General features: G+C 33.6%; 1 protein-coding gene and 1 long non-coding RNA gene across 2 annotated transcripts; one reads left to right on the top strand and one right to left on the bottom strand.

Moving 5' to 3' along the window:
- Nucleotides 1–9,729: 9,729 nt before the first annotated feature.
- On the bottom strand, nt 9,730–10,823 carry LOC105799394 (uncharacterized). The gene is made up of 2 exons (XR_001135564.2): nt 10,360–10,823; nt 9,730–10,211 (listed from the first exon to the last, which is right to left on the bottom strand). It is a non-coding gene; the product is annotated as an uncharacterized LOC105799394 (long non-coding RNA).
- Nucleotides 10,824–13,241: 2,418 nt separating this feature from the next.
- LOC105799395 (phenylacetaldehyde reductase) lies at nt 13,242–22,520 on the top strand. The gene is given in 8 exon segments (XM_012629923.2): nt 13,242–13,360; nt 13,571–13,742; nt 14,349–14,456; nt 14,458–14,541; nt 21,513–21,675; nt 21,759–21,945; nt 22,153–22,234; nt 22,236–22,520. Coding segments are annotated over 8 exon segments (978 nt in total). The 3' UTR covers nt 22,299–22,520.
- The last annotated feature ends 1,574 nt before the right edge of the window (nt 22,521–24,094 follow it).

A 24,094-nucleotide genomic window follows, 5' to 3' on the forward strand; every position in this document is an offset into this window, starting at 1 on the left:
TAAGAAACTCAGGGCAAACGAAGGCAACATGTCCCATATTGAAGGATACATTGAGGCATCAACGTCGCTAACATATTGTTTTGTACAGAAATTGATTACAATGTTTCTATTTTTTTCTACAAAATAGGTTCATTCATTTTTTTTTTGTATTTCATTTGCATTTGTCACTATTTGCTAACATTCATATAATAGAAAATTTGCCACTTTAAGTGTTACTTCAAGTATCAATTACAATTTCTCTAGAGATTGAACTTTTACTATTTTTACTATTTAGTCTCTATACCTTAATTAATCACTAATTCGATAAAAGCACCTACCCAAAGTTCAAGTCGCCTACTATATAACTATGTAATTATTGAGTAAAAACTTTTACAGCTCTGATTTACAAAAACGAGGTATTAAAACATCATTTTTCGACACCACTGACTTTCAAACCGTTGCATATTTCGTATCAAATATTAGATATGGAAAATTACGTACAAATTAAATTAGTACTTAACAAAGACAGTTATGAGTTGCAATAGAAATATAAAAAATGATCATTTTTTATTGATATCATTTATATTTACATCACAAAAAGTAAATAAGAAATATATCATCGGTGTTGTCGAGCTGAATATGTGCCACAAGGCAGTGGCTAATAGTTGCGAGTAGGATTTCTACGTATAAGTTAGGGTACTAGCTCCTCCTCTTGGTAATGATTATTGTCCTCATCTTCTTCATCTTCACCTCGACCCTCGTACTCATCTTCATCTCGACCCTCATCTTTATCTTTATCTCCACCCCTATCTTCATTTTTGTCTCCATCGTCTTCCTCTGTGCTTGAGTGCGGTGTCATCCTAGCCTTTCAACGTGTGTCCTCCATTCCACTAGAATGTGGTTGCGACGATGACCCACCTCGATAAAATAATGGCTCAATTGATGTTTGTGACACTAATGGAGAATAACCGTATGATGTCACAAAACCTAGATATGTTAGCATTGATACTGAAATTGATGGTGACATTGGTGTTGGTACATGTGTCTGCATTGACGCTCGCATCGGGGTGTAATATGCTAGGGATGGAGGTGCCCCGAAATATGTACCTATAGGAGGTGTAGATGTAGGGTGTTGCGGTGGTGCATAGTGTGGTGCTTGTGAATAAAATATGGGGTTAGTGAAAGGAATAAGAATATATGAAGGGAATCGATCGGGATGTGGTACGAACATCAGTGACATTTGTTAGGCCGGTCGTTGTGGCCTTTTTGAACGAAGTTACCTCCTCCGATAGTAGATATGGCATGTACTCTAAACATGTCGACGTGTCCAATAAGAAAAAGGGTTCGCAAATGGGTAAGAATTTCATCTTACGATCCAAAATGTCGATGTACTCCTTGTGGTAATCTCACCAATTTTTGTTAGTCTTCCCCCAAAGATCAAGCTTGTGGAGTGCTTTCACGTCTCGCGGTGGCAAAAGAATTTTTTGCCTCCACCCAAATTGCCGCATCACTCGATCTAATTTGTGCATTTCCACCGCCGCCTTAATTATCAATGACACCTTCATGTCCTACATACTTTGAATGATCAAAAATTTGGGTATGACGCATTCTATGATATCTGTATCAGCCTTTGACATTAATTCAAACTGTAGTGCGTAATTATAAATTTTGTTATGTACAAAATTTTAAATTTCAAATCATTGCGTAATTTTTATAGATTTGAAAAAATCAATAACTAACCTCGACTTTCGTGCATTGATCTAATAGTAGTCATCTTCGAGCTGCTCCGGTAGCCCCACATAACTTGGCCCATGATTCCACCTATTCAAGCAATATGTTAATTTAAATATATAATAAATAAACAACATTTACTATATTAACTACATATTATTATCAAATGAATTTTAACTTATCACCAATGGGAACGTATAACGGTCATTAGCTCGGGGACGTAGAAATGGTAGCCACCATTATGCCCATGACTATAGCAGGAATAGGCAACCGCCAATTGACATCCTATCCTGTTTCGTCGCCCGACACAATTCTTGATAAAACGTGACCAACACGGTTAATCCCCAACTTAGTCATCCGCATTTTTTGAAGTCGATTAGGTGTAGTAGCCACATTATGTGTACCAAATGTTGAGATTTATTGGGCATTAGAATGCCCTCGATTAACTTCAGGATGAATGCTCAGGTGTATTGTTCTTTGACGACGTTGGTCTCGTCCTTAAGAAGTTTTTTGAAATTATTTTCCAACCACTTCACATCTATTCAGCCACCTTGAAACTTTTTCGACACCTTCCCCAAAAATGACTCGCAAAGGCCTTCTTTATCGGGAACAACTGTTGACCCCGTAACGACTGGACCATCCACTGGTAAATCGAGTTGTAAAGCAATGTCCTCGAGTTTAATTGTACACTTATCACATGGAAGATGGAATGTGTCTCGAGTCTCCATCTTTCCACCAACGCGCTGATAAATGTAGGATCCAATTTGCAACCTTCGAGCATACGAGACGCACGTAAGAATCTCGTGTCTTGCAAATAAACACGAATTTTAGTGTCTGGGCTCTTTGACAAATTATGTATGAATCCCTCCAGAACACGATCATCCACCTATCTATATCGATAAAATAAAATATTTTAAAAATTAAAAAAACTTTAAATTTAACTTAATTGAAAGTAACAAAATTTAAAATTTCTCCTTACAATTATCGCTTGAGCGGTGGAAATATGCTTGTCATTGAAATAAATCAGAGAGTTTTTCATTCGCGAAATTTAATTGAAATGAATGTACAAAAATAATTAAATAAAACTACAGTACTTTTAAACAAGTGTATTGAAAAATTTCGAAGAAAATTGAGAGAATTGAGAGAGTTTAGAGAGAATTGAGAGAGTTAGATTTGAGTGAAAAGAATAAAAAATTGCTTGGTATTTATATAAAAAAAATACCGTTGGCCTTTAAAGATTTTTATTGTTGCCAACGTTTAAGAAACTGTTGGGAAAATGACCGTTGGAGGAAAGCACACTTTCACACAACTCTCTCAAATAACCATTGTAATTAGTAAATCCTACCGAGTTGAGTATAATTAAGGATGTAATTTTTAAAATATAATTATATATTTATTATTGAATAAAATATTTACTAGTCGACACATCAAGTCCAAATATTTCACATAATTTTAACCTAATAGCAAATTAAGTTTATAAAAACTATAATATTTTAGCATAAGTGTTATAAAATTATTAAACGTTTTATAAAACTTTTTTTATAAAGACTATATTTAATCCTGTGTTATTTTTTACCTAATTTTGTGGAATAATAGTAATCAAAAGACTATAAAAGGGCTATAAAGTTGATTTGTTATTGAACACCCTAACATAAGTTAACTATAAATTAGGTTTATAAAAGTTATTATGATAGAGGGATTACAAAGTTGATTTGTAACTCAAATTTTAGACTCTTAAGAGATGTTGTTTGGGGAGATCACAAAATAGGTTAAAATTCACATTTGATAATTCACTAATCTTTTAATCATCACCTTGTTGTTATTTATTTTATTTTTCTTACAAATTATTCAAATTCTTACATGTTATTTTTGCAATAAAACATTATGTAGTAGATGCTAGTTATGCAATTGCAAAATATTTTCTTGCACTATATTGTGGAGTACGATATCATATGAGAGAATGAAATTAGACATAAGCACCAAAGAAGACTCATTAACTTTTTTATTTGAAATATTCAAAGATTTGAAATGTGGTTGAGAGTACAGCTGCATTTAAAAAAAATTTGTCATATTAACTACACCGCTTGATCAGTGTAGTCTAAAAAAACAAGGATAAACTATGCTAGAATATTGCATACTTCATAACTTCATTTGTAGGTGGAATTTGGATGATTCATACTTTACATGGAATAAGAAAAAGATCATAATAATCTTAATGAGACATTCATATTACAATTTAGATAATGAAGAAACTGGTCAAAGACTAAGAGATGATAGGGGTGATATCAGTTCGATTCAACTGGTTTTTTTCTAATTGTCCATCATAATTTAGTTCGGGTTGGTTCAATTTTCGGTATTTCCATATTAATTTTTGGTTTTGGATTTTTAGACTTATTTTAACAAAATGAGCTTTGTTTCATGGCGTTTGAATATTATTTGATAATTTTTCAAAGTCCTTTTCATAATAGTTGTAAAAAACAATAAATTTTCAAGAACTTTTAAATTATTTTTATTAATTTAAATATCAAATATTTTCATATCATAAAAACTAAGATTAATTAAATATTAAATTAAAAATATAATTTGGTTCAGTTTCAGGTAATTGCGGTTTTTAAACTTGCATCCTATAAATCACCCAAACACCTTAGTTCGGGTCAATTTTCGATTTTTCTTGCTCAACTCTAACAGATGGTAATAAGAAGTATATGTTAAATGTTTTAGAAGGAATAACCTAACAAATTTAGGATATTAATGCAACTAGATAAAATTGTATATATTATTTAATTTTCTTCTTCTTATTTTTTCTCAATAGGAAAAATAAATATTTTATTTAAGTAGGCAAAAACAGTCCACAATAAAAACAGAGTTCAAAAAAGGCAGAAAAAAAACTGCCAATGAAAGGAAAATTTCCAAAACAGTAGAAAAAACGAGAAGAAGCTTCAATTTTCTTCTTATTATTTGTTAGTAATCTTATTGTTGATAATTTTTTTTAAATTTTGCTACTTGTTTAGAAAATTTTTCTAAGTATAATCGATAATTTTATAATAATTAATATATTTTAAAAAAATAAATTATGTAACAGCAACATGATAAATAGTTATATTCATTTAATATTATTAGTCTTATGTTTTTATGTGTCTAAATTTTATTTTGCTCACAATTTAATCTCTTTTTCATTTTAATATTGTACATATTTCACGTGTTTTATTCATTTAGTATTCTTAATTTGATGTATTTGTGTGTTTAAATTTCATTTTATTCACAATTTAATCTATTTTTTTCATTTTAATATCATACAAATTTCATGTGTTGTATTCATTTAGTATACTTAATCTGATGCATTTATGTGTTTAAATTTCGTTTTACTCACAAGTTAATCTAATTTTTTGCATTCTAAGATTGAAATATTTCATGTTTTATTGTTAATTAGTTTCAAATCATACATTCCATTATTTATTGTATATTATTTTAAACACACATTTATTTTCTAATTACATGGTTTCTACAGGCATACGTGTGTGATAGAATTTTAATAATTTATAAAAGGGATAATATACTTTTAGCCCTTGAACTTGAATATTATAAAAGTTAGATGATGTGGTATCTAAGATTGTGCCACATTATTACTTGAAAATTTAAAAATTTATATGATTTTTTGGTGATGATGTGGTATAAGCTTAGCTTATAGTGTCACATTCAATGTTTTAATAACCGAACTAATAGTTGAACAGGTCTAATTACCGATTCTTGATTCAATTAGTTCAACCGATTCAATTGTCGGACCAACAACAATTAGATAAATGATTAAAAAATCATAAAAGTCTAAAAAAATAATAAGAAACTTTATTATACCGGTTCAACTGCCGGTTTTTGTCTTGGTTTTCTATTTTTATCAATTTCAAGCAGTTTTCTAGTTGATTGGTTCAATGTTTTTGTTCGAACCATTATATCGATCAGTTCTTGATCAGTTCGATCTAGTTCTATTCGAGTAACACTAGTCATATCATCAAATCTTGATAGAATCCAAATATAATGATCAAAATGATCTAGTTACCACGTTCAAGGACTAAAGTAAACAAAAAAAGTTTAAATACCAAAATAAACCTAGTTACCAAATTGAGTGGCAAAAATTATATTATCCCAGTGCGGTACTCACAATTAAAGGTGTTCATGTGTCGGGTTTGAGTCTAGCCTATGCATGATATTAATACATTTTATGTTTATCTAAACTCGACTTGGCCCGAAATATGGGCCTAAAACTTTGCCCAAGCCTGTCCATATTTGTAAATGGCTAACGCAAGCCCATTTTACGCCCGACCATATTATTTATTAAAAATTTTAAAAATATATATTTATATTATTTTTAATTTAGTATTTAACAATTTTATATAAATTTATTTATTAAAATTTTATATATAGTCACCTTAATAATTTTTAATATTTACATCATAGTAGTAGTATTATATGCTACTATAAATTTAATTTTTATGTGTTATAAATTACATAGTATATAAAATAACATATCTCATAAAACATTGTGAACTTAAAAACGGGCTTGAGCCTTGAATGTTCAAGTCCAAGCCTAAATCATATTTTAAACGGGCTTAATTTTTTTTTTTTACTGAAGTCCATTTTTTGAGCATAATATTTTTACCCAAACTTTTTGAAATTTTGGACAAGCTTTCGAACTTAAACGAATAACTCGAGTTATGAATAAGTCTGGTGGGGGAATTAATTATTGAGGTGGAAATGAAAAGAGGCGGAGAGGGACTGGGAGGGTGAGAGCGAGGGAACGTCAAACGAATAAAAGTAATACAAAAGACATGGTTGAAATCAAAAAGGTAGAGCGCAATATATGTGGATCTCCCCTCATCCGCTCCTTCAATGAAAACGATTAATTTTTCTGCAATGTTTTCGTTTTCTTTCTTTATTATTTTGATCATAAGAAAAAGAATTTGCATTTCTCTTACTTTCACGTGGTTTGACTCACAACGTCCTTTTGTTTTCAAAACACGTGAATTTCACGCTATATTTGTTAGGTTAATATATATACAAGTGTTGATGCGTGGGATGAATAAGGAGGAGATCCCGAAGAGAAAGTCCAAAGATTGAAGCTAGTGAATGTTGAAATTAAGAGTAATTTCGCATAGTGTAGCTAATTATGTTGGAGAGTCGATCGATTCCTTTCTCACTGTCCTAGAGATTACTTATATAGGAGAAGTCCCATATCATATCATCATAATGGGATGTGTGGGAAAAAAAAGTTAATAACGAAATATTTTCTCAAAAATTTTAAAATTAAAAATTAAGATTTTTATTTATTTTGCAAGCATAATCAACTTAGGCTTATAATTGTCCATATTCATTTCCGCTTCGACAATCAATTATCCAGGTTCGTTAGGAATGTTTTTTTATATTTTATCATTTTAAAATAACAACATTAAAAAAAGTAAACTCTTGTATTTTGTAAATTTTGTGTATCTTATTTTTTTATATATATTTTAGCATTTCTCTTTAATTTTAAGATTTTTTATTTATTTCAAAGGGTACAATGAATATGAACCAATTTCTTTATCAACGTGAATTTTTCTAGTAATTTTATATATTTTTAACTTAAAAATAATAATATAAAATATTTTTAAAAATAAGTTCCAATTTTATCACTTAAATTATTTATAATAATTTTAAAATCTAGAGTATTTTAAATTTATTACTTAAGTAATGAAATAAAATTTTATTTTAACTCTAAATTTATTTTTTTAAAAATTATATCATTATTGTTTGAAATTATAAAAATAAAAATTACTAGAGAAATACACGTTCAGAATGAACTTGAATAACTATTTGTTCGGGATCTTTGTGCACGTGAAATAAAAAAATAAAAATCCTAAAGTATAAGAAAAAATATAAGAACATAAAAATTATAAAATACAAGATTTTATTTTTTAAAAAATATTGTTGTTATTGAATTATAAAAATATAAAATACTACAAAGATTCAAAATGAACCTAGACAAAATAGAAAATTAAAAAAAATTACCTAATTATTTAATTTCGGAAAAATATTTTGACCTTTTTGTGATACATGTCAACCTTCTATTGGTTGTCATCTCAAAATCTAAAGATATGAGTGAAGTAGAATAAGAAGTACCAACTTAGATAGTCAATAGGTGTAAGTTATTAAGCTCAAATACCTCCACGAATGATTGAAAATCTTATTCTTTATGTTTAAAAATCGAAGTTGAAGTCATGTGTTGATACAAAGAAGTGGGCTTGAAGGCAGTGGATGGTTGACCAAGTCAACCAAGGGTAAATGTATTTAATGGGAGCTTCCACGTAATCCCAAGGAGTTAGGTGTCCCTTAAGTATTGGTGGATATTCATTCAAGCCTCTCAACCTCAAGTATTTTTTAGGTAAGTTGTGATGTGACTTGATGAAGGGTAAGGTATTTTTGTTGGTGGCTATTTTACCCAAATAACTTTAAAATAATAATTAATTATCTAAATGATTTTAATTCAAAACATTCGCTTAAATGAAATCACTAGTAAAATTAGATTATGAAAATTAGAAGGTTGGTATTATTATTTTTCTATTAAAAAAATAATTTTTTGGGTTTTGAACACTAGATAATCGGTATTCTTATTTTTTTCAAACTGTATCACACTGGCATATATTTATATCAATATTTTAAAAAAAATTTTTAGAGTGTCAGCACATTGATGGTCGGTACCCTTTTATCTGATTAAAAAATTACTTTTTTGAGGTATCAAGTGCCGGTCAACAAAGTCTCAAACTCACCCAACCAAAGGGGATGAGAATATTGCAACATTAACCCCTCCTTATTTTCCCATCTTTTTTTTATTTCTCAAGTTTAATTACATATTTTATATTTTTAAAATAATGTTGGACTATTTATCATATTGTTAATTATTATTGCATCACTCACATAATTATTAAATTTAAAAATTAATTTAAATTTAATATGCACAATTAAATTAATATGCACATTATTATTAGATTAAATTTAATATGCACAATATATAATATATTTATAAAAACTTACCTTATAGATTAAACTAATTTATAAAATTAAATTTCAAAATATAAAAATAACGCCTTATAGATTAAATTAATTTTATAAATATATTACACATTGTTTCTAAATTTAAAATTTTAAATCTATTTAAAATTAAAATTTTAAATATATTACACGTTATTTTTTAAATAAAAGAAACAATAATTTAGCGATGTTTATTTGAATTATTATAAAAGATGAAAATCATTAAAGCAGGTTATAAATTTTTCAAAAAAATCTAGTTTAATTGTAGATATTAAATTTAAATTAATTTTAAATTTAATAATAATGTGAGTGATGCAATAGTAATTAACACCATGATAAGTAGTCTAATATTATTTTAAAATATAAAATATGTAATCAAACTTGGGAAATAAAAAAGATGAGAAAACAAGGAGGGGTTAATGTTACAATATTCCCATCCCCTTTTATTGGGTGAGTTTGGGCCTTTGTTGGCCAGCACCTAATACCAAAAAAAATAATTTTTTTAATCAGATAAAGAGGTACCAGCCATTAATGTGCTAGCAACTCAAATTTTTTTAATATTGGTATAAATATATATTAGTACGGTACGGTTTGAAAAAAAATACATGGGTGTTAGTCATCTAATCCCCATAACCTAATTTTACTGTTTATTTCAAGTTATTTAAGTAATTGTTTTTGAATCAGGATCATTTATGTAATTAAAAATTTTTTTATTAGAGAGGTATGTTGCTTGGTAAGGTATCCCTTACGCTCCTTTTTAGTCTCCATTAGTTAGAGGTGTTGACCTGATAGGGTAGTTTAGCAAGATGTAGGCATATTACAAGATGGAAGAAGAGGAGCACCAAGGTCCAGTAATTGGTCCTCTTTAGTCTTTGCCCTATTCTCGTTATCCGACAATGAGCAAAGAGGGGCAGCTGTAATAAGCCCAATTTGCCCGGCCCATTAGTGAAATAAACTAAATAAACAAATAAAATAAAACCAATTTAAAAGTAAAAGTCCAGTCCTTTACATCAATAAGCCCAAATCCAAACAGATCCAATTAGCCTAAAGTTTTAAGACCCAGTATAAACCCAAATACAGAAATACTAGCCTAAACCCTGACCCAATACAACAGGCCCAAACTCTAGTGGCCCATTTGTTTGAAACATCCAGAAACCCTAGGGTTTCTGGAACAATTTGCGCCGCAGGCAAGTCGGCCCCTTTTCGCGCGTGCACCACCACGCCCCCAGCCGCGAGTGCTGCGCCTCCGCACCAGGTCCATGCGCACCTTCTCCAAGCCGGCCGCGTCTCTGACACTGCCAGGCCGTACCTGCAACAAACGTAAACGAAAAAACGCAGCGAGGAAAAGGAAAATTGTATTCTTTTCGATTTATTTTTTTGTTTGAAATTTTCGGCCTATAAAATAGCGCAAAAAGAGGCCTTTGTGGGAAGAAAAAAACAGACTGTAACAAAAAACGAAAAGGATCAATACAGAAAAGAGAAGGTTTTTTTCTTTCTCTACGATTCTCTTGTTTTTTTTTTTCCTTTTGTTTGCTGTTAAATATATATAATAGAGTAGATAAGAAACAAAAAAGAGGAGAAGAACCTTACCTTTGCGCACCATTGGAGCCACCCCCTACTTTATCCGAATCGGAACGAGAGGGGGGAGTGTTCTGGCTTTCAAAGCGGCGGAAGGGGAAGGATATTGTTTAGGGTTTATGCCCTTCTGGTTTTCTTTTTTTCTTTCATTTTCTTTTTTTCTTTGCTTTTCAGACCGAATGAACTTTGCTTAGTTTTTGTTATTTATATCATTCACCCAAACGGTGCCGTTTAATGGCCAGCGACCCGCGCGGTGACCCGATCCAGGGAAGGATCCGCGTACTGTGGGCGTTTGGTCTATTTGAGCACACAGTCTCCCTTCTTTTCGTGTCGTTTCAACTGGATTTTGTGTAATCTTTTTATTTTAAACCGCATATTTGGTCTTGTTTTCATTTTGACCCATATATAAACGGCGTCGTTTCCAAATTTGGCTTGGATTATTTATTTCTGCGTGTATTTGCCATTTTGGTCCCTTAAAGTGGAGTCGATTAACGATTTAGTTCATTCTTATTTCGGTTGATTTTTTTTTTATTTTTTTAACATATTCAAATATTATTTTGGGCATAGTTATGTTCTTAGACTTATTATTATTATAAATTTTAAACATAATATTATTAATTAAATTAAATTATATTATTTAAAGCTATCATACCTTAGCTTTGTATTCACCATGTGTTCTTTAAATTTTAGTATGTTTATATTTGATTTACCACTTATCAATATATATTTATAGATTGGATATAATTTACATATTTTAATGTTTTGTATTTACCTTCTAAATCTTTGGTATATCAAATATTATGTGGTAATACCCTTTTATAATAATGATATTTTCTTACGTATATAGATTACCAAGTATTCTTTTAGAAGGAAAACAAATCACCATCTTCAAGCCCATTTAATGGATTTACATACGTATTTCAATTTGTGCTATTATCATGTAGTTTTTCTTCGTTCATTTCTCTATCTTCTTATTCGCATAACACTTATTTTTCTTTGTATATTATGTTTTATTTAGGTAGAATGAATGAATGTTTATTGTTGGATGTAGATTCATTTTCAAAACATTGTTTTGCAATATTGTTGTTTGTTCCATGTAAAGTTTGTTTTAAGTTTATGTGTCATGTGAGAATGGTTATGGTTGTCACTTTATTTATGTTAATTTATTGTTTAATTGGCTATTCTTGTAGTTTAAGTTTCAATTATTATATCATGTACATCATATATTTCATTTAAAACTTTTCAATTTTACCTAAAAAAGGCCTAGCATTCTTAATTTTGGGGAATTTGTACCCTAACTTACTGGGTCACAATTTCTTTCAATGAATTTAAAAACCTATGTGCTTATTTTATTGAAACCATCCAATTATTTGAATAAAATTCTTAAGGTTTCAAAATGCTTGATCCTAACTTACTGGATACAACATTTTGTTATCTCGTTTTCAAATAAGGGTAATATCGGTTGTTTAGGAACTTCGAGAGATCAAGCCCTAACTCACTAGGTTCGAATTCCCCGATTGGCTTAAATAATTGATTCTCCTTTTTAAATCACATGATTTTCTAAAAAGGGGTACACATTTAATTCCAAAGGTCGAATTGTTGCGCCCTAACTCACTGGGTGTGGCAATTTATTTCTCCAAAATGAGTCCATCTTATTATTCATTTTTATATACTCAAATTTAAAACTTCAAAGATCGTATTTTAAAATCTTTTCAAAATTTCGACATTAAGACATTAAACGATCAATTCGGTACCAATTTTGGGCGTCACGAGGGCTAACCCTTCCTCGTGCGTAACCGACTCCCGAACCTGTTTTCTCAGAATTCGCAGATCTAAAATTATTTTCAAGGTGATCCGATCGTACTATAATAAAAGATCGGTGGCGATTCCCGTTTTCATTTTAAAAGTCGATCCTTGTTTTTCAAATTTCAACAAAAAGTGGTTTCGACAGTTGTTGAGGGAACAAACCCTCATAAACATCAACGTAAAACATGCTGAAAGGATATCTTGCTCATGGGCGGAGGTTGTAGAGATATTGTCACTGGGAAAAGTCATGCTGGTCCACATTGGCAACACCAATTGTTGATGACAAATAAGGGAGGAGGATATGACGATAGTTCACAAGGTGGGGGATGTGCGGAGAATTGTATGTAGAGGTATCTTGTTCTTGTAATGGAAAAGGTATAATAGAGAGACAAAATCTTCCTATGGCTAGGATGAGTATTTATAGTACCCTCTCTTAGTTATGGGTGTATGGCACAAGTCACATCTTAGTTGGATATTTGGGGAGCACCGCGTAGTTACCCAAATAGGCGATAGTGGAATGAAGATGATTAGTTGAGATTACACGTGTGAGTCATGCGAAGAATGACCCAACACCTGTACTTGATGAAATAGATCGTAAGAATTTTAATGTTGTGTGTATTTATGTTCGAGAAGCTCAAGTTTTGACGAATTATCGCTTTGGTGAAGTTATAGATGTAAAATTGTACAAGGGGGAAGTGACTGAAGTTTGCATAAGCGAGTTATATGACATTTATTTTGTGTTTGTAAGACCAAATTAACTTAATGAGTTTGTCAAACCAAATTAGTGTACAAAAGTCGGCATAAAGGTTACTTTCATTTTGTACGTGTAAAATATTGAAAAAGAAAAAGCAGGGCCAATCTAAAAAAATCCACTAATTTATTCTTCATTACAGTTTAATTATTGCTTGAACCAGGCCTCTTGCAGTGATAAATGGGCTAAGGTATATGAATGATATGAGTTATGCCTTGTTAAATATAGACAAACACAACGAAAAGGTAACTGTCGAAGAGAAGAACGGAAACAGAGAAATAAGAAAATTGCAAGTGCAAACCTCAGCCACACACACACAAAACAAATAAAAAAAGAAATGGGCAGTGGGGAAGGGAAAATTGTGTGTGTAACAGGTGCCTCTGGTTACATTGCGTCATGCCTTGTTAAGCAGCTTCTCCTTCGTGGTTACACTGTCAAAGCCTCCGTTCGTGACCCTGGTCAGTTCTTTATATATATATATATCAATTCATTCTTGTCCTTGTTTCATGATCGAAGCCATTAATTTGGATTTAAACGTCCCCTTGTTTTCGGCATTGCATGCGTGATCATGGAGCTTTTATTTTCTTTTGCATTACTCTTGTCCTTCTAAGTGTTACCTAGATGTTGCCTAAACTACGATAATTGCAATTAGTTATTATTCCTCAATAATGATCCAAGAAAGACACAACACTTACTTGCTCTTGAGGGAGCTGAGGACAGGCTGAAGTTGTTTAAAGCAAACCTATTGGAAGAAGGTTCCTATGATTCCGCTGTTGAAGGTTGTGAAGGTGTTTTTCACACAGCATCTCCCTTTAATCATGATGTCAAAGATCCCGAGGTTGATCTTGCATTATTTATCTAACATAACTCTTTTTGTTTCCACTTTTGTTTTCATAGACCACAGTGAGAACTTGTCACTTTTGTTGGATTTTTTTCATTTAAAAAGAAAAAGGAAAATGCAAAGGAACCCTTAAAATGCATCCTGTGTTTGTAGTTTGTACAACATAAATGAAACAACTTGGTTCTAAGAGATCCGTGTTCCTTTTATTATTATTATTATTATTTTTATGTTACTTTCTTCAGGCATTCTTGATGGGGAATGAACTGCTTTCTTTATTTTTGAATCTTTTGAACATGCTTTTGATGATGATAACAAGTCATCAATTCGATGACAAATTCCACTGTCGAAGCGGTTTTTGCGGGCTAAATAGTAAGGGGATTTCATTAGATCATCATTTTGACATTTAAAGTTCTTAAACATTGTCTTTACCTACTACTAGTGGTCTTGATCTGAGCCATATGGATACTAAGTGGAAAGGAAGCAACTTATTTAGTGCTTCAAATTTAAAAGACTCGGACCATTTGGCTTTTGCATTAACGGAGTGATCTTTTATATCTGTCTTTGATGATTATTAAGTGTTTAACTCATCCTTTCTTTTATCAGGCAGAATTACTTGATCCGGCTGTGAAGGGAACATTGAATGTGCTTAACTCATGTGCTAACTCCTCCTCCATAAAACGTGTGGTCTTGACATCTATTATTGCCGCAGTCACCTACGTACAATGGGAAACGTCGAACTCCTGATGTTGTTGATGAATCTTGGTTTACTGATCTTGATTACTGTAGGGGCTTAAAGGTGTGTGTGTGTATCTCTGCTACCTCCTCTCATGCCATATTGACATCAGAGCTGTTGCATTTTACATGCAACTTACGAAGTATATATAAAACAAGAATTGTCGAGGGATTGAAGAATGCGCGCCTGTCCCATTATTTCTATAGATTTCCAGTATGAGATATCCGAATTTGACCGCTAAATGTTGTCCAACATGCCAATCTAATCCTCTGACTTATCCTTCATGAATCTGAAGTTGTAGGTATATTCTCATAAGAACTACTTTGTTTTCAAGGAATTGTAGATTGATTGGATACTGAGTGGAAACTGTGGCCCTATTTGGTATCATATTTTAGGATTTCTTTTTATTTTTTGATGTATAATAGCAGAAAGGCTTTACTTATTTTCCTCCTCTTATCTTGCAAACTAAATTCAAGATTTGATTCTTATTCTAACAACTAATGCTGCGATAAATTTTTAAAGAGATCGGATCACACTTTTGGCTACGTTGCTCTTCATTTGCCTTGAAGTATGTTTGCTCGAAACCTGTATTTAACCCATATTTGGACATGAGCATGGGTTCATACGTAGAAAAACTTGGAAAAAAGAAAGACATTTTTGTGTCAAATGTATGCTCGTATCCTATACTTACAGCCAAGTCTAAGTAATGTAGCTTTCCGAAACAAATTTTGCTAGGTTGCATGACTGGGTAGTTGTTATTGCTATAATTTACGACCAATTTCTATGTTTGTGCATCGTTCAAAAAAGTTTTTTTTTGTTGCTACTAGTACTTTAGCGCATCACAATGTATATATGTACACACTTTTTGTTTTTTGACAAAAACGACCGAAGGTCAACCTCATTTTATTGCATCTCGAATAATAGCATTGTGGATTTACAAAAGGATAATCCATATTAAACATCAAATCACATCTATTCTTAATAGCAATTTTACAAAGCATATCCACAACTTCACTACTATTTCTATCAATCCAGTTAAAGTGGATCGTATCGAACTTTCTAATAGCCTCGCACTCCTGTTTCACACAGCAGCCCAAGATAGTGACATCCTTATCGCGGTTTTTGATTGTATTGATGAGAGTAGCATTGTCAGACCCCATAATAATTTTGGTTCAACCCCAAAGTCAATGGTTTCAGTTCCGCCCACACAACATCGATGGCCTTATTTTCAAAAACATAGCATCCAACAATCACAAACCCATCAGCGTCTCTCACAATAGCCCCGTAGCCGACATTCCTATTTAATACTGCTGCATCCACATTAACTTTAATAAAATATTTGGGAGGTTTTCTCCAACCTTTGCACACCGGGGTAGGTGAATTACAGGGGGTTCATTCAAGTTGAAAATTCTAAAATCATTACTAAGAGTGTGTCCTTTCCCATACCATCATAGCAGGATTATCCTTGCCCTGGAAAACCATCTTGTTCCTACTGTTCCAGCAGTTCCAAAGGAGCGTGAATAAGTCAGCAGCAGCCTTGGAATCGAGCTCGCGCAGGATATCTTCCAACCAGTCGATACAGCGAACATAGTTACCGTCCAAAAGCCTATTGTTTAAACCTCCGATAATAAGGGTTTCACGAACCTTCGGGCATTCTTTCAGGGCATGAATAAGAGACTCCTCATTGTTCTTACATCTCGGACAAGTTGTAGAGAAATTATGGCGGATGCGAGCAATATTGACGTACGTGGGTAAGATATCATGACCGATTCTCCAGCTGAACACTTTAATCTTGGAAAGCATTTTGTGCTTCCAAATAACTCTCCAAAAAAGTCGGTGATGGCCATAGCCAATCCTCTTCAGAGAAAGCCAGTAATATGCGGATTTCGACGTGTAGACACCATGGGGGTTGGTAACCACGTTCTGCTATCATTAACATCAATAGGAGGAATGGGTAAATTGCAAATGCACTCCCCCAGCTCAATACCATAAAGCTCAATGATCCTATCCCTTTTCCACCGCTTTTGGCCCTGGTCCCACAAATTATTAACTCTTCTTTCATTATTAGTCAAAAGAGACTGACAAACGGAGTCCCCATTTAGCCCCTCCATACCCCAATGGTCCCACCGACCGAATATCTATCAGGTTGCCGTTCCCAACTTGCCAAATAAACCCTTCCTTCAACGCAATCGCGGCTTTTGCAATACTAGACCAGGTAAATGACGGTTTATCGCAACGTTTTGGCCGGAACACGTCCCCATCAGAAAAATATTTAGCGCTCAGCACCTTGAAACATAAGGTATCCTTGAAGTTTATAAGCCTCCACACTTGTCTTCCTAATAGAGCCAAGTTGAATAAGTGCAAATCCCGAAAGCCCATGCCGCCCATTTCTTTTGGATGACATAGACGATCCCAGGCCATCATGTTCCAACTTCCAACCACGGTTTTTCCCATTATTTGCCCACCACGTCCAGCACATTTTTGACTGAAGATCCTTAATAGGAATGGACTGGAGAATGGCTTTAAGAAACACCTCTTTCCCACCTTAGGATAACAAACGCTTTGACCAGCTATTAACCCTACAAGAGCATCGATTAATAATATTAGTGAAAGCTGTTGACTGTTTTTTTTGTAACAGGTAATGGTAATCCTAGGTAGCTATCAAGAGTGTCAACCACGCGCATACCAAGCATAGATCAAAAAATTTGTCTTTGGGCCAAAGGGGTTTTCGGGTTAAACATAATCATAGACTTATCGTAATTAATCTTTTGACCCGAGACCCTTGAAAACATATTTAAAAATATTGACAATTTCCTCAGCATCCCTTTTTTTTATTATGAATGAAGAGGACAGCGTTGTCAGCGAAAAAAAAGGTGATTAATACGAGGCCCATTTATGCTTGCTCTAATGCCTTTTAGAATATTTTCATTTTGTGCACGAAATAACAATTTAGAGAATGCTTCCATGCAAAATAGAAAAAGATAGGGAGAAAGAGGTCCCCTTGTCTTAGACCCCTTTCCGGCAACAATAGTCTCTGAAAGGGTTGAATTGCATTTGACGACGTAGCGACCGGAACGAACGCAGCTCATGATCTTTTTCACCCACTCATCGGCATAGCCCATTTTGCACATAGTCTCTTCAATGAAATTCCACTCAACCCTATCATAAGCTTTGTATATTTCGAGCTTGATCATAAATCTTTTGTTAGGGCCGTTCTTAGTACTTTAGAGGTAGTGGACAAGCTCATGAGCGATCAAGATGTTGTCGTGAATCATTCTCCCGGGAACAAACGCACTTTGGTTTTGGCTAATGCATTTCGGGAGAGTATCTTTTAAACTGTTTGCAAGCACCTTGGCCACGATTTTATATATCACCCTGCAAAGACTAATCAAACGGAAATTAATCATATCCATAGGCTCTTTAACTTTAGGAATTAAGACAATAATCGTCTCGTTAAGGCTGTCCACATTTCTCTGACCCCTAAGAATCTCATGACACAAATTAATAATATCCTTTTCCACAACGTCCCAATTTTCTTTGTAAAAATTCCCCGATAGGTCGTCAATTCCCTGTGCTTTTCTGAGATCCATTTGATTGAAAGCTTCCACTATCTCATTATTTGTGAATTCCTTCAGCAATCTTCCATTTATCTCCCCTGAACTGCAATTTTCAATGTAGTCAAGGTTTAACACTTCATTATTATGTAAATTTGACTCAAATAAATTTTGGAAATACTCCCTGGCCGCCTCGCTAATATCTTTAGTTGTATCCTTCCAATTGCCCTGCATGTCTTTCAGTCTTTCAATTTCAATGCTATTTTTTTTTTCCTATTCGTGGCTCTAACATGGAAAAACCGGGTATTTCTATCACCCTCCTCTAACCAATTGATTCTCGAACGTTGGGCCCAGTACTTCTCTTCGTTGTCAAGCAACTTCCCAAGCTTTAATCTCATAGCTTTCAGCCTGTTCCCATTGTACATTCTACACTGTTCGCCAATGATGCTATTTATTTTCATCTGAAGAGTTCCAATTTGCTTGCGCATTCTTTTGTATTTTTGATACTGCCAATCGCCAAGGTCGTGGCCCACCTTCATAATTTTTCCGATGATATCAACAACACCATTTTGCCATGCATTCTTTAATATTCTTAGCTTCATTATCTTTGGCCCAGCAAACATCATATCTAAATTTGAGCCTAGGATCTTTTATCAGCTCTCTCGGCTTGCGGCCCTCTGTATCCAAAAAGATAGCATCATGGTCAGAAGCAGACTGGCGAATTACCTTGGTCTTAATAAACGGAAAATACGCCACATCGCTAGAAGAGATAAGAAAGCGGTCGAGTCTCTCCTTCACAAAAGCATCGCCCTCCCTGTTGTTAAACCATCCTTTGTCAGTTTTCAGGTCAACCAAAGACAACTCGTCCACAACTGCTCGGAAGTCATGAATTAAAGCTTTAGGTTTCCTCCTTCCCCCCTCTTTTTCCGCATCGTCCAGAATTGCATTGAAGTCTCCCCCAATGATCCATTTTTCTCTAACCGTATCTCCCACCTTCCTTAACATATCCCAAGAGCTTCGTCTTTTATTAGGGTCAGCATTCCCATAGAAGCCCGTGAAGCGAAAGGAGTTATCGTTATCCAACTGAACCCGAGAATCTATATGGTTGCTTGAATAGTTTTTTTATTTCAACCTTAATGCCTTCTTTCCACATCATAGCAAGGCCACCACTTTTACCAATAGCATTAACAGCCAAGCACCCCTCCATCCTGCATTTGCTGCGTATAAAAGCCAACTTGTTAGTATAAGTTTTTGTTTCACAGAGAAAGATAATGTCAGGATCATTGGCAACAAGAAGTTGCTTAAGCTCACGAACTGTCGCAGGGTTCCCAATCCCACGACAGTTCCAGCATAATATTTATATTGCTCTTGGCGAGGCTGTTGGCCAGCCACCGCCTTGCCTGGTGAAACATTTTCCAGTAATCTCTTTCTCGCAATCTTTAAAGGGCTCTAGTCAGTGGTATCTCCATTTGATCCCCTAAGTCTCTTTTTTTTTTTTTTTGAACCTTATCAGCCCATCATTCATTGGTTTGTTGCATCAATTTTCCAATGGGAGTTAGAGACCGACTCTTCTTCGCATCCCTTTTCGTTTCTTTTCTGTTCCATTTGTCCACTGTCTTCCCGAGTGTCAGTTTTACTCTCTTCTTTGTCCTCATTTGGGGGTGTCTTTTTGACCATTATCTCAATTCCGTTTCGCCCTATACCTCTTTCCTGGTTCGAAGCCACAAAATTAACTCTGAGCCAGCTTCCATATTGGAGGTTTAAAACATTAAAGCCAGAGTCTCTGTCCTTGCTTTTACACTTTTTTACTGTATGTCCAATCAGACCACAGTAGTAGCAAAAGGTTGGTAGTCTCTCGTACTTTAGGGCGCATATGATTTCGATTCCGTCTCTTCCCACGAATTTCACAACCCTTCGCACTGGGTTTGAGATATTTATTTTAATTTTCAACCTTAAGAATTCAGTCCAACCCCCATTTCTATCCTTCCAATCAATCGCCACTAGCTCCCCTATAGCATTTCCAACATCTAACGCGGTTTGACGATCCATGTATTCCAGAGGGATATTGTAAACACGTAGCCAGAATGGGGACAGATTGAACTCGTAGGTATCTATGTCTTTGCCCTTAACAAAAGGTACCATAGCAAATAAGCAATTATCGAACAGCCATGGCGTGAGGTTAAGGATTCTGCTTCTGTCTTCCATGCTTCCAAATTTTACAATAATAGCATCTTCTTTCAGGGCTACAAAGTTTACCTCCTCTTTTGTAAACCATAATGTCCTGAAAACCCTATACATCGCCTCCCTATTCGGTTTCTCCTCCGCCATTATTTTACCTACCGCCCATGTCTCAAAACCTTGAAAATTGTTTTCAGCATTGGTACTAATGACCTGGACAGACTCTTCTTCCGAAAACTTCAGATTTTCAAGCATCGCGTTGATATCTTCAGCCATGGTAAAACTAGGCCACTACCCAGGACAACTACTCCTCCGGACACTACCAGGATTGTAACCAGGACTCAAGTCCAAGACCAACCTATCAACGTGATAGAGAACAGAATACAACGACAAAGAATATAGAAAAGCAAACCAAGACGCAAGAATGCTACAAGTTACTAAGCAACGACAAATAACGAAAATGAAAAGGAAACTTAAACAGAAAAAGTAAAAGCTAGTAAAATAAAAACAAGAAAGCGTCAGAAAAATTAAACCAAACGCATCAAAACAAGTAAAAGGAAAAAAAAAGAGAGCATTTCACTCAGGAAGAAAGAAAAGTCATTATCATCAGAGGAAGACAGATTAAACTAACAAATATTTACCCTAAAGGGAGAATTTAAAAAGTATTATGCAAAAAGCCACTGTGCATGCACAACTACGAACAAAAAGCTAATTAAAGAAACTCATTTTCATGCAAAGGACGTGGAAAAATCAAACAGAGGATTACAAAAACTACCATGGGCCCCATAGAAGGTAAAAAGTCAGACAAACTGAAACCAAGCACGATGGAATTCAATCAAGAAACATCCACAATTTTCAATGGAACACCATAAAAGAAGAAAGAGAAAACAGAAAAACGTCACCGTCATTCAAGATGTCAACCCTCTCTTAGACCAACCGTTTTCCAACAATCGGAAAGAAACTTCGAAATCCACCAAAGGAACACACAAAATCCAAGGGAAAGAACCGCAAATCACGGATACATTCAAACCCCCACCGCTGCGATAATATTCAAACGAATAAAGGCAGACACACAACTTCTAGGAATGAACATAGCACTTCTTGAAGCTTTTCTTGAAAAAAATAAAATTTTCCCAATTCTTCTTTTTCTTATATGTTCACATGTAAGGTCTTTTTTGTTGTTGTTGGTGGTATGTGTTCGTATATATATACACACATACATATAGGGGATATTAAATAACTGAAATTTCCTCATTTTTAATTAATTAAGGTTTTTTTCTTCTTTGCTATATATATATTCAGCTTTGGCATGTAATCTCAAAAACAATGGCTGAGGATGCTGCTTGGAAATTTTCAAAAGAAAAGGGCGTTGACATGGTTGCCATAAACCCTGGAATGGTGATCGGTCCTCTTTTACAGCCAACACTTAATACCAGTGCTGCAGCCGTTTTAAGCTTGATTAAAGGTACTTTTTTTTTTGCCAGGCTACTACTTGCTTTACATGAAAGCGTTCTTCTGAAAAAAAAAATGCACTCTTGTTTTATGTAGGAGTGCAGACATTTCCGAATGCAACATTTGGTTGGGTGAATGTTAAAGATGTAGCAAATGCACATATCCAGGCATTTGAGATCCCATCAGCTAGTGGAAGATATTGTTTAGTTGAAAGAGTTGCGCATTACTCGGAAGTTGTCAAGTTCTTACACCAACTATATCCTTCATTCCAACTCCCAAAGAAGAAAGTTTTTTACTTGCAAATTTTAAAGCATTACTGTATCTAAATGGGGGAAAACTTGCCTTTGTCTTTAACCCAAAAGCTTATCATGTTATCATTGTATGGTTTTTCCCCCCTTTTTTGCAATTCTTTAAATAATCAAATCCAACCCTATAAAGAAACCATCTAAATATGTTTGAAACGGAGTTTTGTTTTGGTAAATATTGGCAGATGTGCAGATGACAGGCCTTATGTGCCAACATATCAGGTCTCCAAGGAAAAAGCAAGAAGTTTGGGTATAGAATTCATTCCTTTTGGATGTAAGTCTCAAGGAAACGGTTGAAAGCTTGAAGGAAAAGGGATTTGTTGATTTTTGAGGACTCTCTCTTCAGCTCTTAATTTTGCAGTCTCTGTAAGAAATAAATGGTTGGTATTTGCTACATTCTTTTATTTATTTATTTATTTTGGTGTTCATGTTTACTTGAGAATGGAGATTTTGGCCCTTTTGGCAGGTGGCTTGTAAGCATTAATCCTTTCAGATATTAAGTTCTCAGTTTATAGCCCTAGCAAGACTCAAAAACATAGATAGTCGCATTTATTTTCATATCATGCATATATATATATATATATTAGACTTGTTAGAAAATATATAGTTAATCTTATAAAGATTATGCAATTGTAATTAAATTTAGTCTTTACTGTATCCTTTTTATATATAATTGTGATTATGGAGGAATTTTGTAAAACACTAGGTTATTTTATTTTATCTTTTGTTAGGTGTGACTGTTACAGCTTGTACATAAGGATTTGTTTAAGTTGTTCGTAATCAACTAGAATTGATTCAATTCTTGAAATATTTTAGAAGTCCAATCTACTTAAAGTTTGGTGACCTATAAACCATTCAATAATTTTTTAGTTTATCTTAGAAATCTAAGGGATCAAGGTTTTTCTTTCTCAATCATTAAAATATACTAAGACTAGAGAAATAAACATACAGTTCAATACAGAAGTTACACCAGAAGCACAGATTATCGGTCAATACCAGATTTTGCTAGTGAATCTTCCCAGCTATTGACCTCTCTATATGCAAAAACTAGTCTAACATTTCCGATCAGTGACTTAAATCTATCAGTATCTTTAAAAAGTCTCACTATACCTAGCTCTTTGCTCCCAACCCATTCAGAATTAGCAAAAATCTCTACGGCTTGTTTTATGGCCAAAAGCTCAGCCTCAACGTTTCCTAAATGACACGAAAAAATATCCAGTAGCTTACCAAGGTCGGACTCCTTCGCAACCAGCTTGCCTTGGACTTACCTTGAGGCTTCGTCGATATTAAATTTCAGAGACCCTTGTGCCGAAGGACACCAACAAGCATAGTAGCGAACACCTTTATGTCCAACTGGTGAAGAAATATTTAAAGGGTCATCCCACCATCGAGCATCAATAATATCCTCCGAATAGCTTGCCTTAACCTAGAATAAGGATCGAAGCTTTGTTAAAAAACAAAATTTCATTGATCCGAGTCGCTTTTCCCTTCAACTTGCTCAAATCCATTTCCGAAGCGAATTTAGAGGGGTTGGCAGCCGTCCAACCCTAAATGTTGTAATATTTCTTTAAAGTCTCTTAAAATTTTGATATTATAATTAGTGTTTTAAAAAAGGACAAATTTCTGCTTGGCCCCCAAAGTTTTTCAAAGTTTTTTTAAATTGGATTCTTTTATAGACTTTATAATTTCTTATTATAAATTTAGTAACATTTTTAATTTAATTTGGTAAACTAATACAAAGTAGTATCTATATATTAATTTGGTAAAAATAAAGTTTAGTGATTGAAATATCTAAGTATAAATGGTATCTAAATATTAGTTAGGTAAAAAATAAAGTTAAATAATTATAATTTATTTGTTTTTCAAAATACTTTTCATGGGTCGATGGGTTGAGCCAAGCCTGTTTTGGGGTCTAAGTTAGGCTGTTCAGAAAAACCTGTTTTAAAATAATTTTTATTATTTAAAATCTTTACCCTTGCCCATATCTAACCTCACGCATAAAAAATACACAGTAGCAATGAAGGAAGAAGCCAGAATCAAATGGAAATGCCCCACTAAACCTTTAGAATTTTATATTGCAGAGCCATTAATGTAATTTAATGTGTAGCGTTGACTTAAAGGGATTCA

This window comes from Gossypium raimondii, chromosome 9 (assembly GCF_025698545.1).
Source record: "Gossypium raimondii isolate GPD5lz chromosome 9, ASM2569854v1, whole genome shotgun sequence".
In the NCBI taxonomy this organism is placed as follows: domain Eukaryota; kingdom Viridiplantae; phylum Streptophyta; class Magnoliopsida; order Malvales; family Malvaceae; genus Gossypium; species Gossypium raimondii.